The sequence below is a fragment of the Mauremys reevesii genome, linkage group 19, assembly GCF_016161935.1.
Source record: "Mauremys reevesii isolate NIE-2019 linkage group 19, ASM1616193v1, whole genome shotgun sequence".
Taxonomy (NCBI): domain Eukaryota; kingdom Metazoa; phylum Chordata; order Testudines; family Geoemydidae; genus Mauremys; species Mauremys reevesii.
Window position 1 is genome coordinate 18,954,809 of NC_052641.1, and position 17,654 is coordinate 18,972,462.

The following is a 17,654-nucleotide window of genomic DNA, read 5'->3' on the forward strand; positions in this document are numbered from 1 at the left end:
AGTATTTGAGTGCTCAGGTGCCCATAGGAAGCAGAGTGGGTTACCCTCCGTGTAGCAGCACAAGTTTAAAAATTGGGCCCCCACTAAGTATTGCAACTGAATATAATACTATACATGTATCGCTTTCTAAATGCCAACAGATGTTTCAAGTCAACAGTTTTAATAAGATCAATTGATTTTTGAAACGTCAGCTATTAGGGGTGGTCAAAAAACGTGGGAAAAAAATCTCAGTTTTGTTCTTTGTTTTTGGTTGAAATTTCATTTTGACCAAAATGTTCTAAGCAGACCTATAATTATCTCATGAGTTCTTGGATAAACACTCAGCTGTGCCTAGTTAAGAGAATCACTAGAAAGGGTTAGACTACGGGTGGGCAAACTTTTTGGCCTGAGGGCCACATCTGGGTATGGAAATTGTATGTTGGGCCGTGAAAGCTCACAAAATTGGGGGTAGGGGTGTGGGAGGGGGTGAGGGCTCTGGCTAGATATGCAGGCTCTGGGGTGGGGCTGGGGATGAGGTTGGGGTTGGGGTTGCAGGAGGGTGGTCCAGGCTGGGACTGAGGGGTTCAGAGGGTGAGAGGGGGATCAGGTCTGGGGCAGGGGGTAGGGGTGCAGGAGCAGGTTAGGGGTGCAGGCTCCAGGTGGCGCTTATCTCAAGCAGCTCCTAGAAGCAGCAACATGTCTCCCCTCCAATTCCTACATGGAGGTGCGTCCAGGTGACTCTGTGCACTCCCCTGTCCGCAGGCGCTGCCCCTGCAGCTCCCATTGGTCACAGTTTCTGGCCAATGGGATTTACGGGGGTGGCACTTCGGGCCGGGGCAACGTGCAGAGCCCCTTGGCTGCCCCTACGCTTAGGAGCCGGAGGGGGGACATGCCCCTGCTTCTAGGAGCTGCACAGAGTGTGGTAAGACCCCGACCCTGCTCCCAGGCTGGAGCTCAAGGGCCAGATGTGGCCCCCGGCCCGTTGTTTGCCCACCCCTGGGTTAGACCAAGATTTTCAATAGTGACTATGGATTCCTCTTATGTTCTTTTTTTGGGGGGGAGGGGGGTCTTGATACATCTTAAAGGGGCTGATTTCCAGATACTGCTGGCATCTACCCTCTGAAAATTAGGCTCTTTGAAGGTGTTTCAAGTTTGGCACCCAGAATCATTTTTTAAAATCTCAGCCTCACTCACGTTCATATGCATGTACAAAACCCTTGGTTTAGTCACATACCTATGTCTGATCCAACTCACATTAAAGCCAATAGGAATCTTTCCATTGGCTTCCATGGACATTAGATCACCCTCAATACCCTGCTTCTGTCTAGAGAAACATAAAGGCTCGTTTCTTTTTTTACAATTAATGTGCTCGAAAGAAGTGGAAACAATAAATAAGTACAAGCAAATAGAATCCACTGTGGTTAAAATCTGGGAGGATGGTAGGGAAATAAACCTATTTTTGGATCCAGTTTCTCACCAATCAAAACTAGCTGCAAAGGGCTTGTCTTGGAAGGGCCGTGTTACTCTATGAAATTTTATACAAGAATAGCTGGTCCATGAATGGCCTTTAAATACCAATAAAATCAGTGTACTGGGTTAGGAATGTCTCTCACCCAACTGTAACAAAAAGCCTTGTTTGTATTTCATTTTTTAAAATGGCCGATGCCTTATGGAAAACTCTGAAACCGTTGTATTTTAGAAGTCATTTCTACTGCAGGCTGCTTGCTCTCTATTACTACAGATACATGCATGAAAACAGAAACATTGCATCTTTCAGAGCTCATTTGTCTCAAGTCGCTTTTTCCCCATCTGAGTTCATGACACAGAACAGGAGGTTCTGAACTACTTTGAGTTATTGAAAATCCCTATGTACTTTTCAGCATGAGTGTTAACTCTGGTGTACTGGCCAAATTCCAGTTTGGGTAAATTCATTCCACCTCCTTAAATTCCCCCAAAACTTAAATTAAATTACATGTTAAACAGCTGCCAACTTCTACCTCAGAAGCAGCTGCATTTCAGTGGTGGCTGAAAGGATTTTATGCAATCTGCAAAGCATATTGGCATCTTTCAGGAAAGGATATGCCACAGGAATATAAGAGATTATTATTCTTTAGTCACAAATTTCTCAAAAAAACCCAAAAATTATGCCCCAGGTATGCTGTAGGCAGAATATCACAGGAGCTGATGAACACCGAAAAAGCAAGAACCTGGTAGAAAGCAAATATCAGTAGAAAGAAAGGGTAAAGGATAAGAAATCTGGGAAATATGGAAGGCTCTTAAGTATTTCAAGCATAGGAGTAGATCTATTGACTTCAGCGGAACTACTCACATGCTTAAAATTAGGCGTGTGCTTAATTAGCTTCCAGAACCAAGGTCTATATGACCTGAATTTAAAAAATACTTAGCAGTACAAATTGCATTCGCAAAATATTTGTCTAATCTGTACACGAAAAATGAAACTCTGGCTCCACTGAAGTAAATGGCAACACTCTGGCTTCCAGAGAATGAGGATGTTGCCCAGAATGGGTAATTTGCATGTACAAATGCACCTAGATAGTCATTTGGACATGCAATTAATCCATGCAATTGCTCACACTGTGTTTGTGTTGGGAGGCCTGTCTTGTCTGGATGTGTTGCTCAATACTCTGCAACACGCAAGCATAACTGAATCTGCGTGTTCAGTTCTCAGAGTTTTGCATGAGGCATCAGTGTCTCTTAAAAGACTGATTTTCAATGTGCATTTGTGAGTGATGGTGCCTGAAGGGGTCGCACATGCAGGAGTGGCTGCTATATTTGCCTTTGCCAGGCTGCAAAATCAGGCAAAGTTAATTGTTAATTTTTATTTTTTGCATCTTCTGTGAGTGACAGTGGGGGTCAGACCCAAAAATATTATTAGGACCACACTGATCAAGGCCGTTACATCTCAGCTAACCTATGTTTTATCAGGATTGTTTTAGAAGACACTCTACTAATGGTTGCAAAGCTTAAATGAAACTTTAGAGCCGTCTCTCCTAAGGTGCATGGGAGTTTTTTGCTGTACACATCTAAGTCAATAATATGACCTATAGTAATCTAAATGATGACCCTTTCTCAACTGCGTCTCTAGGGAATTTACATCATTTGATGTGTCGTTTTTATCTTTTTAGTCTGTTAAATGGTCCAGAACCATTAGTCAGGGTCACCTCCAATGGTTTGGGGGCCCAATGTGAGAGCATCAGGTTCGGGAAGTCAGCTAGGACCTTTGGTAACTTGAATCAAGAGGCAGTCCCCACTGCAGTATATGGACAGGTGCTATGGGATTTACATTCAGATGAGTATAGGGTAGCACACGAAGCAAAGCAGCCAGTGAGGATAGAGGGAGAAAACCATCATCTCGTACTTGATCAAATTAGAAAGCTAAATGTGTTACGAACAGGTTAGTGAATAAAGCTGGCTTAAAAATAATTCCTCCCCCGACCGTTCTTATGTGGAAATTTGGATGCAGCCTTTCATCAAATCTCAGATTTCTGTAAATTTCAGCCTTCTTTACTCATGACCCTTTTGTGTTAGTTTTCCCTGTGCTTCACTGTCGCAGATGCCAGTGGAAAGAGAATTTCAAAGTCACTGTACATTTGAATATAAAATTCACATGGCCTAGCAACAGCTGGCAAGGAACTCACTTAAGGAGTTGTCTGCCTTCACCTCTTTTCTTGCTATGGTTCCTTTGCAGTACACTGAGGGGGATGGAGAAGGTGACACCTATTATTATGAATATCCCTACTACGAGGACACCGATGAAACAGGAAAGGCAGAAGCACCCACTGCCAAGCCTGTTGATGCTGAAGAAGCTGCTAGAGAGGTGACCGAAATTAAAGAGGTAGGTGACGGCTGGGGAGGTGGCAAGCTTCTGTTTCGTTTCGTCTTGTGCTTTATTTAAAGACTTGCCGTTCTGAATTTTTATAGACACACAAATGGCATGTGGGTGAAAGGCTGGAGACTTAAAATGGAAGAAACTACTGTAGATAGCTCTGCATTTGTGCTCTGTGCATGCAGTGTGAGGTTTCCATAGTAATGTGGTGCCTGTACAAGGATGGGTAACAAGCTTGGTGGTTTCTGACACCTAGTCTCTCCAGCAGAGCTAGAAGAATACGGGCTGCGATCTTGCAATCAGAGCATGATTAGCCATGGTCTGCACCTGAAAATATACTTGAAGCAAGATCTTGCATATATGTCTACATGGAAGATTAACTTTGTGCACCAAGGATGTGTCTACGCTGCAAGTGAACGTGTGATTGTAGCACAGGTCAGCATATCCGTGCTAGCTTTAATCTAGCCAGCACAGCTAACAATACTAGTGTAGACATGGCATCACAAGTTCAGCAGAATACATACCCAGGGTCCCCGGTGGGCTTGTACTCTCATTGCTAGCCTGTAGTGCCACATTTACACTCGTATTTTAACCCATGCTAGCTGGATTAAAGATAGAATGAATGTCACCCCATGCTACAATCACACCTTCACTTACAGTGTAGGCAAACCCTACATCACTTCCACAATGGTAGTTGCTTTTGCCTTCAGAGCTTTTTCTATTGTGCATTTTGAATCCCTGAATCTCAAGGCCTACATTTTCAGAAGTGTCCATTAGTTTTGGGGCACCCGGCCTGAGACCACTTGGGCTAGATTTTCAGAGCTGGTGAGCACCCGAGGTTCTATTGCCATCAGTTGCCCTGTACACCTGAAAATCAGGCCTGTAGGTCTCACACGAGGCACCCAAAATTAGTAGTCACTGCTGAAAGCGTAGTTCTGAGTCCTTACAGCTTTTCACTGAGCTATCAGTCAGCTGCCTGCTTGGTTTTAAAGAGCCTTCTTGGTTTAGACAGGAAAGGAATTTTCAACCCCATGTCTTAGCCGATAAGAGAGCCAGAACATCCTCTGCTTTCTCTAACTCGGGCATTGTTTGTGTTTTGCAATAGGAGCTCACCTCTCCAACCACACAAGCACCTACAGTGGTGGAAAACAGGGAGGAGACCAAAGAGGATGAGAGGGTTGATGACCCCATCGTGGATGAATATAATTATGAAACCATTAACGAGGAGTACTACACTCCCCTCCCTTACGAGGACCTCAACTATGAGGATTTAGACACTCAGGATACCCTTACTGAAGATGCTGTCGAAGCAGAAGTCCCCGCCAGCACAGTCATCACCCCCAACACAACCAATGTAATTTCCTCCAAGGAGTCTATGATTTGTCCTTTTCTTTGTTACTTTTAAGTCTTGACAGCAAAGGATCTAATGGAAAAGCTTGAAGTGTCCAAGGCATTTGTAGAGAAAAAGGCGTCCCTGAAAAATGTAATCCTCCTGCATTTTCCCTGTGTGAACACAACACTGCTACATAGAACTGATTGAAATTTTTCTCATGAAAAAAGTTTTCCTGTCAGAAAATCTGGGTTTAGACAAAATCAGGAAAATGTTGGTTTTGACTAATTTTTTTTTTTATTTCCAGTCAGGAGAATCAAAACAAAAAAATTGTTTCAAGTCAGAATTGTCAGTTAAATTAAAAAAAAATGTTGATTTGAAATTTGGACATTTCTAGTTCAATTCTGTGAAATTTTTCAGTATTTCAAATTTTTGTTCCCATTTGGAATGGAAGCTCATTTTGAAATGCCAAAATTTCTCATGGTTATGAATGTTACATTTTCCTAACAGCTGTGCTAATAGTAAGGTGAGATTCAGGCTTCCACAATAAACATGCTGCGAAGTGATTACATTTTCTGGTGACCCTCTCTCTCTAGGTTTTGGTTTAAATGTATTGCACTCCCTATATGTTAGTTAATATTCAAGCAGGTCTATTCTCCTCCCTCTCCCAAATTCTACAGTTTCATCCCATTTGTTTGTTGTGAAAAATTGTCACCATTTTTTGGCCGGTTTCTGTTAAATATACAGGCATGTGGAAATTCTTACAACATTCCCAAAAATAAATTAACTGAGATATGGAGGGAAACCGCCATCCCAGAAGTTCAACAAAACCAACAAAACCCTGCTGCAGAGCAACCCAATGACAACTATCTAAAGCTGGTAGAAATTTGAAAAATTTGAAATTTAAAAAAAAAATCCCTCTCTGTTCTGTAGCTAGCTGTGTCACTGTTTGAAATATTTGAATCTTAAAAATTTCAAACTTTAAAGGGTAATATTATAATTTTTTTCCAAAATTGTTTCCTTGTTGTCCTGACCCATTCTAGCAATAACCAGGTGAGTTACTGGACAGGCCTTGATAGACACTTCGGTAATATAGCCAATATAGGTAATTGGCTAATATAGACAATAGGTAATATAGACAATCAGTTTTGTGATGTCTCATTTCATGGCACCTATTATCTCAGAGGGGTCCGTCTGTCACGTTTTGTCCAAATGGGCAGAGGCAGGTACAAGAAAGGTTGGCTGTAAGCTTGAACACAGCTGCTTTCTGGAGCAATTTGGGTTGTTTCCTGATTGCATCTGTGAATGTTCCATATTTAACATGTGCCCTGCCCTCACTATCGAATATTGATGTTCAGATGGGTCCCTATTGGTGTTGTCATCAAATTAGACTAGAAGTGTCATGTCTGTGCCTACTAAATTTCTCTCTCAACGAGGAAATAACCCTCTTCTGGACTTCCTCTCTGCCCAGAAGCCTTGACAACCAATGTCAGTAGTGGGATAATATTTCCCAGGAGACCTGGCAGAGATTTTGGTTGCTTCTTGAATAGAGAGGGAGAATTTAGTTGTCATACTGTCAAAAGAAAATACACCTCTCTGGGAAGCAGAGAAAGGTGTCAAAGAGGGAGCAAAGGCTGGCCACGAGAATTAAAGTTGGGCATAGATGCTTCCCAGAATAAATTAAAAGGTGTCATGGAAGTTGGCCAAATGGAGATCCAAGCAGCTGTAGCAAGACAGGAGAGGAGCCAGCAACAGATGAAGGAAAATCTCAAGGCAGAGATCAAATCCAATCAATTGGGAATAAAAAAATGCAGTGGAGGAGGAAAGCGAGGCTGCCTGAAAAGATACAATGGCCTGGTAAAATGTGCTGAGGAACTGAGCATCTGAACAAACAAATAGGTGAGAAGGTTTTCCAGGAAATATAAAACAGCCAGAATTCATTGGCTCAACTAGAACTCTCTAGGAGAGAAGCTAGAGATGGGATCTGATGACTTTGGAAAATGCTTGGATGAGGAAATGAAAAGCTCAGAGACCAATTTGGTTGTTAGGATCTGGAATCAGAAAAGAAACAAGCTTCAGGTAAGGAAACATGTTAAGACTTTGTGCCTAAGCGCTAACTCCAGGATGCTCTGCAGGACACACGGGAAGGTGAAACGGAGAGTGGCCAGTCCGTGCTTGGACTGCACGGAAGCATTCAGTGTTAGAAGGGAAAAAGCAGGTTCCTGAGAGGTTTATTTTCTCCAATTTAATAGCTTGATGCAAATGAATGGTTGACAAAATGAACAGGGAGTCAGCAGGCTTAACAGCTGGCTTAAACTGATCAGACCAAATGATGCAGCTGGAATAAACCAGAGAAGAGAATGAGTTATCTTGACCTGATAAAGGCCCTTAATGTGAGGTTCGGGATATCTACCAATCTGAGTTGATCCAAGTTTGTTTAAAGCCAAGGAAGAAAGAACAAGGAAAATCCATCAGAGCAAGGAGAGGACTTTTGTAGGTTAATGTGTCTGGCATATCTTCAGACCAAGGTAGGCATGCCAAATAAGTGAACAACATACCAGTTTATTGGTGACCAAGAGATCACTTGAAAATTAAAATCAGTGGGTGGAAGCCATAGGCCCTACCTGCCAGCATGGACTTTGAAGGATTTGAATTTCCAATGCAATGCAGCAGCACACCAACCTGCTCATGGGAGAGGTGGAAATGGGGCCCTGCAATCTTGAAGCCTAAATCTGTACCTAATTTTTGTGACGAGAAATGGGATTCAGGTTGGAGACAAGGAACAGCTGAGAGGTTTGAAAACACATCATGCTCAGTTTGACGCACAGAATGTCAGCAGCAGCAGCACAAAGACTAGAGGAGACGTCTCTCAAGTCCTGGTCCTGTGACGAATTGTCAGACATTCAGTCCAGCCTTGCCATCACTCGTGATGTAATGATCACTCTTCACCCAGTTCAAGAACCAGAATGGCACTCAGCCTAAGGCGCAAAACATGGAGTAGCTGCACAGTTTTTGTTTACAGCCAGAGGTGGCTGGATTCGACCTTTCAACAGCAGAAAAGGGCAGTTTGCCGGCTGTTGAATACAGAAGTAAAACATTGAAATAATATGGGAGTTTGTGGGATTTATTGGCCACTCTCCCCATCTACTGGAAGTTTCTTTTCCTGAGGCAGATGGTACTGGCCCCTGTTGGAAACGGGATGCTGGTCTGAATCCAGTATGGCAATTCCTAAATTCCTGTCACAGCCCTTTAATAAGATCAGGAAACGTGTGCTGTGAACATTAGACCAGGCCTGTTGTTAATGCTGGGGGATAGGTATTATAAAATTGGACTCAGATGGACACTGTGATTGGAGAACTAGCAGCAGTTCACAAACGGGGTAACTTGGGTTTATAAGAATGAAACTTTTGGAGTCTGAGCATGGGCTTTTGGAAGCGGATTTAGTCAATGAACTCATATTGGCTTTAGATTTCATCGTGGCTAATAACTATGTGATAACTTCCAGCAAAGCAATTCTGAACATTCAGTATGGAGAAATACGCCTGTGAAAGATGGGAACTAGGTAAAAGTATGCTTTGTTCGATGACTGCTCTGCTGGGAGCAAGCTGTTCTCCTCCTCCGGAGGCAGGTGTCACAATTTCAAATTCTTATCTGCATAATTTTCCAACAAAGGGAGTGGTGGAAAATCTGGTTTGAATGAGGCTCTTTGAAAGTGACAAAAGAAATTCGCTAACTTTTGGGTGATATTTTTCAGGCCAACTTGTGACCCAGATTTTTTGAGGTTTTTTTTTTCCCCTCCAAATTTTCCCAAATGTCTATTTTTCACACTGAACCCCTCCTCTGTCAAAAATTTCAAAAAATGTTGCTTCTTTTTCAAGCAAATTGATGATTTTTTTTAATGGAAAAAATATGAAGACTTCAGTGTTTGAGTTTATAGCATTTTAAATTTCAAACAAGAAGGTCTTCCAGTTAGGATGTTATGTGTTTATGGCAAGCAACAGATTCGAATGTCTGAAGAATTACGGTTAAACTGAATCTAGGGAAATGTGAGCTCTTGTTAAGAGAATGCTCTGGTCAGCTGATCAGTGAGAAAGAAATTTCCACTGGGAAGAGGTGGTGCAGAAGTGGCTAAATTCCTTCTGGCTCACAGATATATAGAATTTTCTAGGACTCTGTTTTCATTTCTGGGTTTGCCAACATAGCAGAATGTGCATATGTTAAGTGAGAAAAGAAAACCCGAGTGTGGTAGCTAAATTGTGATTTCATTGACGAATACTTGGCCTTTGCAGAGTTAAAAAGGCACTTCACTGTGTTAGTGTTAGCTTACCCATGTTTTAAAACCCCTTTCAGATTAGACACAGATGCTCGTGCTTATGGAATATGAGCAGTTTTGGCCCAAGAACAAGGATTGGAACTGATGGTGGCATATTACAGCAGCTCTAAATTCTTCCTTTCTGGTGGTGAAATAAGTTCTCTCTGAACTGTTAGAAGTAATTAAAGCCATGGACCACATTCATCATAACCTGCATGGGAGAAAAATCTGTGCTCAGAACAGACATACTTCTTTACAATGCTCTTTAGATTCCAGAATGCCATGGGACAGTTGGCCTGGAGGTTACAGAAATTACAGGACTATGATATCATTGTTGCACACAAGGTTGGCCAGAAGCAAGGAAATTCTGATGCTTTGTCTAGATGTCCTCGTTTGCTGAACCATTGCATATATTTCCTCTTAGGAATCAGAAGAGGGAGTTATTTGGGTAGGGAGAAATGTGTGCTAACGAATGAATAGTACCCTCTCAGATGCCTAAGTGCAAATATTCAAAATTCTGCTTTTGGAACAAGCATAACTGTAATGTTGGATCCAAGATCAGTTTGGGAGTGAGCAAATGGAAGATCCTAGTATAGGGAAACCTTGATTTTTCCAAAAATTTGCAGGGGGGGTGTCTTTGTAAAATCTGGGATTCATAATGATAAATTTCAGTTTCAGTATGAATTTTAGATATGGGACCAGATGTAAATTTCTCTGCTTGTTAACCTGGAGACTGGGCTATCTGGGGTTTGGAATGAATTAGGGTTTGAGCATTTAGCCTCATGCCTCTTAATGTGGAATGTCTGGAACTTCTTGTCATGTGTTATTGCTCATATTCTGTGTGGTTTCTCACCTAGGGTATTTTACACATGCAATACATTTCATGAAGCATATGGGAAATCCGGGGGAAATGTCATATTGAGTTCCATATGGGTGTAGCATTTTATATCTGTAATCCTGCTTGCAAGTCCCTTTGAAGGAGTCCATTGGTGGGCCCTGGAAGCCTGTAGGTGCTACTTTACTAAACATTCTTTCATTATTGCTTTGTATTTGTATTTACTTGGGCCATTATCCTAAAGCTTATCCACTCCTGGTCCTCTCTATCTGGGGGATTCACTAGACTCCTCCCCTTAGTTTTTAGAGCATGCGTTGGGTTAGCGGTCTCTTTTGTCTGACACATGCTGCTGTTCTTGTTTTCAGGCCGAGGTGGAAACGAGTCAAGGGGGAGACGACCAAGATAAAGACTTTACTGAAGAGACAATAAAAGAGTATGATGGGAATTACTACGATAACTACTATGACCGAACTGTGTCTCCTGATATTGGGCCAGGAATGCCTGCTAACCAAGAAACAGAGTATGAAGGGGTAATAGAAGACTTTCTGACTCCAGACCCTTTCTGAATTTCTTTCCAGCTGCTTTCTTAGCCCAGTTTTTCAGCTTTTGGAGGGGCAGGAAACCTCGACCTACTTCCTCAATCCCTTACACTTCCCCCAGGTAATATGTAGGAGTTATAAAAGGAAAAGGCCCATTAGATTCCAAGTTCTTGTCTACATGGGAGCACTGAGAAAAATTAATCTGAATTAACTAAAGGTATGAATTTTAAATAAATTAAATTGAATTAAGCGAAACCAAATTAAGGCCACTTAAATTCTGAAAAAGTGTGTCCATATAGAAATGTAATGTGATTTAACTAATCCCCTTTAAAAGATAATTTGGATTAATTTTCCGGAGTGTTTCTGTGTAGACCAGCGGCGGCTCCAGGCACCTGGAGCGGCAAGCCACGGGGGGTGCCCTGCCGTTCCCTGTGAGGGTGGCAGTCAGGCTACCTTCAGCTGTGTGCCTGCGGGAGGTCCGTTGATCCCGTGGCAATTTGGCGGCGGGTATGCCGAAGCTGCGGGACCGGTGGACCTCCCGCAGGCAAGCCGCCGAATCTGTGGGACTGAGGACCTCCCGCAGGCAAGCCGCCGAATCCGCGGGACCGGAGACCTCCCGCAGGCAAGCCGCCGAAGGCAGCCTGCCTGCCGTGCTTGGGGCGGCAAAAAAGCTAGAGCCACCCCTGGTGTAGACAAACTTGTAGATTCCAAGGCCAGAAGGGATGACTGTGATCATCTAATCTGACCTTCACCGTAACACAGGCCATAGAACTTCCCCCAAATAATTCCTGTTTGAACTAGAGCATTTTATTTTAAAAAAAGATAAAAAATTGATTGAAAAGTTGCCCACGATTAGGTCACCTTAATTTATCCTGCCGCATATGAAGGTAATAATTCCCTACATATAGCTGACCTCTGAAACTGCTGTGCACTAGAGAGATGGAACAGAACCTTAGATAGTAACAAAATTAATCTTTTCTCCTTTTTTAATATGTGTCTTCTGCACCCATCTGCATCAAGTTCAGTCCTTGGGTGGTATGGGCTCTGCTGACTGCATCTTGATCATGTTACTGGTTCCCAGTCTGAATCCAATTGAGACAGCAAGTTTATATCCTCTTTGTTTATCTCACTGCCTGTGTTTCTATTATGTGATACAGATTGGTGGCCCACGAGGTGAGAAAGGACAGAAGGGAGAGCCTGCAATAATTGAACCGGTAAGAATGCCCTTCATCTACAAAGATTTCTTCTTCGGGGGTGGGAATGTGTATATGGAATTGTATGGTACTGAAGAAGAGTTCTGTGTAGCTCGAAAGCGTCTCTCTTTCACCATCAGAAGTTGGTCCAATAAAAGAGATTACCTCCCCGACCTCGTCTATGGAACTGAAAAACAGTCATAGGCCTGCATGTTCTGTAGTCACATCTCATGCCCACAGCCGCAGCTCGTAGAGAAATGGTCAGTATTTTCCATGAAATAATTTCAAAAGAAATTGAAAAGTTTTCATTTTATGAAAAAAAAATTCTGGTAGAAATTTTCTGGATTTTTTAAAATAAAAATAGAAAGTGATTTTGGGGGGGTTATTTTAAGAAATAGGGATAATTTGGAAAGAAATTAAAATTTTCCATTTGCTCCTTTTCTCCCCTCTCCCACCCAAAACAGCTATTTTTGTTTGTAACAATTCTTTGGCCAAATTTTTTTTTTTTACCAGTGTTATGTACAAGTGAAATAGCAAGAGCCTGTCTTAGGACTCCAATGGCTTTTACTTAGTTGTCGGTTTGAATTACAGCCCACCCCAGCTACCCTGAAAATCAAGCTGGGTTCTTTGGGTTTTTACAGCATCACCACTGATAAAGTCTCTTGCCCTTATTTTCCGAGCTTCTGAGAACCTGCAGCTTCCCTTGGCTTTAAGAAGAAATGTCCGTGCTCAACGCCTTTTGAAAATCCAGTCCCTGTGTCATCAGAGGTTAGCTAACAATTTAACTGATGTCACATGAAACGGACTGGAATTCAGTTGTCCCGCCCACATGGTGTCTTGCCTTGGTGGGATTAACTGGAGGAACAACTGGTTGTTGTGAGCTCTGGTTGAAAGGTTCACAGGAAACGGAACTATTATTACATAGCCCCTTTCCCATCCATAAGTGCAGTTTAAGATCTCAACTTGCCTCCGTGTTTGCATCCCTCTCCCCACCCCCAGGAAAGACCCACGGGTATTCGGATCCTTTCAGTTACCACCGTTCATCTTGCGCCTGAGTCTCCGAAAGGCCAAGCACACACTCATTGCAGACCAGTAACTCAATTAACCTCATTTTTCATTGGCAGAATGCCAACACAGGGCCCGAAGAGGGGACAACACTTCCTATCTCTTGGAGTCAGTTTTTTTCTGCCCTTCCTCTGTTTCTCTCCTGCGTGATCCTTTCCCGGAGGGAGAGGGGAGGGTTTGACACCCAGAACCACTGCTTTTAAAAAGCATTCCCAACCCTCCAAGTCAATTCCTTCCTTTCTGGGCCCTGCTTTCGTTCTGCGGACAAGGGAACAAAATGGACAGTTTGTCTAACTGAGGTGTGGAAAGCTCTGTTAAAATACAGGGGGGAAGGAGGAACCTGCTTAAACTCAGGCTGCCCCGTCCAATCTGAAATGTTACAGAGTGAACAAAATAGTTAAGTGTAATCATCCAGAAAGAATTTGGCTGCCTTAGCTGTTTCAAAACACTGGAGCATATATAGCCATTGCCAGAAAATAAACAAGACCAAATGCTGCCTTTTCTCTCTTCTTTTGGTTCCCGTTTAGCTGAGAGAAATGCAGATTCGTTGTGCTCTTTCTCTTTAGCAAAGGCACTTTCTTCAGCTCGGAGCTGCTGGATTGTGGGGGTGCGGCGGCGGGGCGGGGGAAGAATTCCTCTGAACTTTCCTTCCTTTCTTTCAGTCCATCTGTCTTTCAATCCTTACTCAGTGCTGACACTTGCTGGAGGCAGCGGGACAGCACAGTCTTGAGTCTAATGGTGCCCTCCAGCTAATAGTTTCTGTGCTGGCAAAGGCAGCATTAACACTCAAGGTCTCCAGGAGATGCGTGAGGGCAGGGATCTGGGAGTCAGGACTCCTGGATTCTGTTGTTCATTGTTGTACAACTTTAGAGCAAAGCCAAACAGAAGAGAGACTCGCTCTGTCACCTTGGGCAAATCTCTCTTCCTCTCTGAACTGTGACTAAGGGCCTTGTCTACACTTAAAACACCCGCGACACAGCAGTGCCTTTGTAGTGCTTCGGTGCAGACACTACCTCCGCCGATGGGAGGGGTTCTCCCATCTCCACAGGTATCCATCGCCTGCCGACTTAGCTGCTGTCTGCATGGGGACTTAAGTTGGTTTAACAAAGCCACACCAAGGGTGTGAAACACCTCAACCAACTTAGTTAAACCCACCTAGTTTTCTAGTGAAAACGAGGCCTAAGATGCCACATTATGGTAACTGATGGCAAATGTTGACACTTAGGATGACATCTGACCTTTCCCTCCCCCACTCTATAAAACAGGCAGAAATTATAATACCTTTCTTAAAATGCTTGGGCTCTTCAGATGGAAGCGAGTAAATTAAAACAGCCCTGTTTTATTTTCATCCCTTCAGATTAACTTGAGGAACTCCCCGTGTCTGTGTCCCTTTACGCAGGGCATTGCAAATTCCTTTGCTATGAGACTGCCCAGAAGGGATGGCTGTTGGCATGGATGCAAAATTGGAAAGCTGCTAGCGATACCCTTCATCTTCTAGCAATGGAAGGGCACCGAGAAGGGAGTGGGGGAAAGAAGGGAGGCTTTGAGATGAGGAGGGAGTTGAGACATAGACAGGAATGACTTCATGCAAATGGGTGAAAACAAATTAGGAACAACTTTCTCACACCACTTTGCCATCTTATGAAGCCAGGCCATGGGGCCGAACCCTGCCCCCGCGGAAGCCAACAGGAGCTTTGGCACTGGATTCAGTCAGAGCAGAATGGGGTTCCCAAATCTGTGGCTCACGCTTCACAAGCCAGAGTTTTTATTCCATCCCACGCCCCCTCCTCTTCCCCTGCATGTCCCTCCCATCACACAGCCTGTCTCCTGCTCCCCTGCCTTGTCGCGTTGCACGGATAATGGAAACCATTGGAATTTCTCGCTGAGGAGACTTTCCAGATGTCCCCACAGCCGGAGCCCAACATAAACAAACGGATAAATGTGGGAGGATGCCCAGGCTGTCTGTATCAGGAATAGGTTAATTAGGCCTTCCTCTCTGAAGGGCCTCCATTGCCTCGGTGATTGGCTGTGGGAAGCAGAGCTCTCGGCACCGTGGCCATTGAGGAGACAGCTTCAAGTATTTCCCACATAAATCTGGCACCCGGCAGCTCTTGACGGTCGTGGGGCTCCTTATATGGGCAATGACTCTCTGCAGAGCTGAGGGGAGTTTATCAGCACTGAGCGGAGGTGGAGGTCTGGGGACTGTTCTAGGCTCCGGAGCTGCCAGACAGGCAGATGGGTGGTGCTTTAATTGGTCCAGTTTCTCAAAGGAAATGGACCCTGGGAGGAAGGGTGCAGTTAGGGGCTCCTGTGAGCCCACCGCTTTGCAAGGTTTTTGTTTTATAACTTACAACTACCCTTCCCTTCTTTTCAAAACTAGCCAGCGCTTTCTGCCCATCGTTCCCAGAGAGCAGGGAATCTGAAATCTCCACCCTAACTGGTCCCTTGTCAGCAGTCTCAGCAGAGGGCGGCCAATAGCAACGTAGACCATAAAGACTGAACTGTCCTCTCCCTGCACAGGTCAGGACTGGGGAGCCTTGGTTGGGGCAACGTGAAGAGATTGGCTCAATGAGGGTCCATATGCTGGGCGTGTTTCATCTGCCTCCTACTCACTTAACTTATTGCCCACGGTTCATCTGAACTAAGGGAAAACAGAGAGTGTCCAGAGCTAGATCATGCTGGTGACATCTCTGCGCGCTAGGCGGATATACCCTTTAGCCTGTAGATCATGGCCCCTTGTGGCTCAGGTGCACTGACTGGAAGCCAGGTCACACTCAAAGCATCTCTTCGGAGCTCCAGGTAAAGAGCTCATACTCCGTCCTATGCTCCTTGTCCAGAAAGGAAGAGTTTTCCTAAGGCCTCTAGTCTCCCAGCACATCCGGATTCAGCCCTTGTTAGCAGTAATACTGCTTCCGTATGAATTGTTCATCAGTCCAAATTACACCACCAAAGCCCCTTGCTTCTGCTTGTCACACTGAGGCCAAGTGTTTCAAACCTGCATTGCTTCACCCAGGATGGATCAGAGGCAAGGAACAGCTCCCACCTCCTTGCACACCAGGAAAGAGCGAGCAAGGAATTTGTGGTCTTGGTAGGTTTTCACCCTGCTCACTCATCCTGGGTACCGGAGCTATTTTCTCCTTCCATCCCTTGGCAGGTCCTCCCATTGCCCACGTTGCTCTTAGGGTGACCAGCCTTGTCCCAGTATTTAACCTCTGTTCTATTTTTCTGCACCTCACCCGTTGCCATGAAACGCGTGGGCACATCTCCTGAAAAGCCTGCGGCAACATGTCCTCCAGATTCTGCAGCTGTGCTAATCAGTTTCAGACAGCTCAGCTATTCCCCCTCCGTCCCCCCACTTACCCTTCCATCCAGGGGGGAAAATCTCACTGTCCTAACTCAGGACAAATGAGGGCCATGCATGAGTCTCTTCTCACACCCATGTAAATCGGGAGTAACTCTACTGCAGTCAGTGGAACGACGGTGTTAAACTGCTGTAGGATAAGGTCCATGAACCAAATTCTCCGCTAATGTAAATCCGCATGATTGCATTGATTTCACTGGACTTTCCCCTATTAAATCAACAGAGAATTGTCCCCTCCATATATCCAAACAATCCATAAACCAGCCCTTAAATCAGCTAGAAATGGGTAGCAGTAGTATAAAAACTCCTTGTGCTAGCCAAGGGATATGGCTGCAGAGGGTATGTGTACGTGCTGGTATCCCACTGGGGGAGCTGTCATGGTAGTTGGCAATACAGTGTGATCTGTTTTCTCTCCTGGCCGGGGAGGGCTGAAGAAGTGCAGGTGTTGGGGCAGGACTCCCTGTTTGCTGCATGTACCCTGACTGCTTAACTCCACTCAGCACTTTCCAGTGCGCAGGACATAGGCAGCTGCGCTGACGTCAGCCCACACTTTCACCGGCTCTGCTCCACCGACTGGCCTTAGCTTCAACCCTGACCTGGGGAGATCACCCTCCTCTGAGGGGGAAGTGTAACTCGATCGCTGGGCTGGCTCCTTCCCAGGCTTCTCCTGACTGAGTCAATTTGACATTTGCTGACTTTTATGGGCTGATTTCATCCTGTAGGAGAAATGACTCTGCTGGCTACAAATTAGCCGGCGAGAGGTGAAACGGGCTGCTTGGAATATGGACACCTTGTTGGATTACGTTGAACTTGGTCAGTGGTCCAGTGATGGAAGGGTAGAGCTTGATCCATGGATCTTTCCAAACCTGTGTTCCTGGTCCTTTTCCTATAGGCCTCTGACTGTTCTATTGGAAAGTTTCTTTCCCGTCTTCTCTTCCCCCCCCCCACATTAAAAGAAACCCAACTCCACTGAGTACACCATACCCATGATTTAAAGGAAGAGCAAAATATTTATTTTTTTAAACAATGAGATAACATTACCCTGGCGTGGTACCCACACAATGATCTTGTAGGTTCACTCAGTAAATCTCTGCATAAAGCCTGCTAGGGAAAGACATTTAAAGACCGCTGGAAATGCCTTAGAATTTGATTGGAACTAGGGACAGCATTCCGAGCGAAGGGATCGTCGGCTG

At 44.4% G+C, this 17,654-nt stretch overlaps 1 protein-coding gene across 1 annotated transcript in view; it reads left to right on the plus strand.

Moving 5' to 3' along the window:
* Window positions 1-17,654, plus strand: part of COL5A1 (collagen type V alpha 1 chain) — a 238,371-nt gene that overhangs the window by 104,507 nt on the left and 116,210 nt on the right. Inside the window, exons 6-9 of the mRNA XM_039506169.1 lie at window positions 3,689-3,835; window positions 4,932-5,180; window positions 10,669-10,833; window positions 12,000-12,056. Coding sequence (XP_039362103.1) covers window positions 3,689-3,835; window positions 4,932-5,180; window positions 10,669-10,833; window positions 12,000-12,056 — 618 coding nt within the window. The remainder of the gene's footprint in view (window positions 1-3,688; window positions 3,836-4,931; window positions 5,181-10,668; window positions 10,834-11,999; window positions 12,057-17,654) is intronic.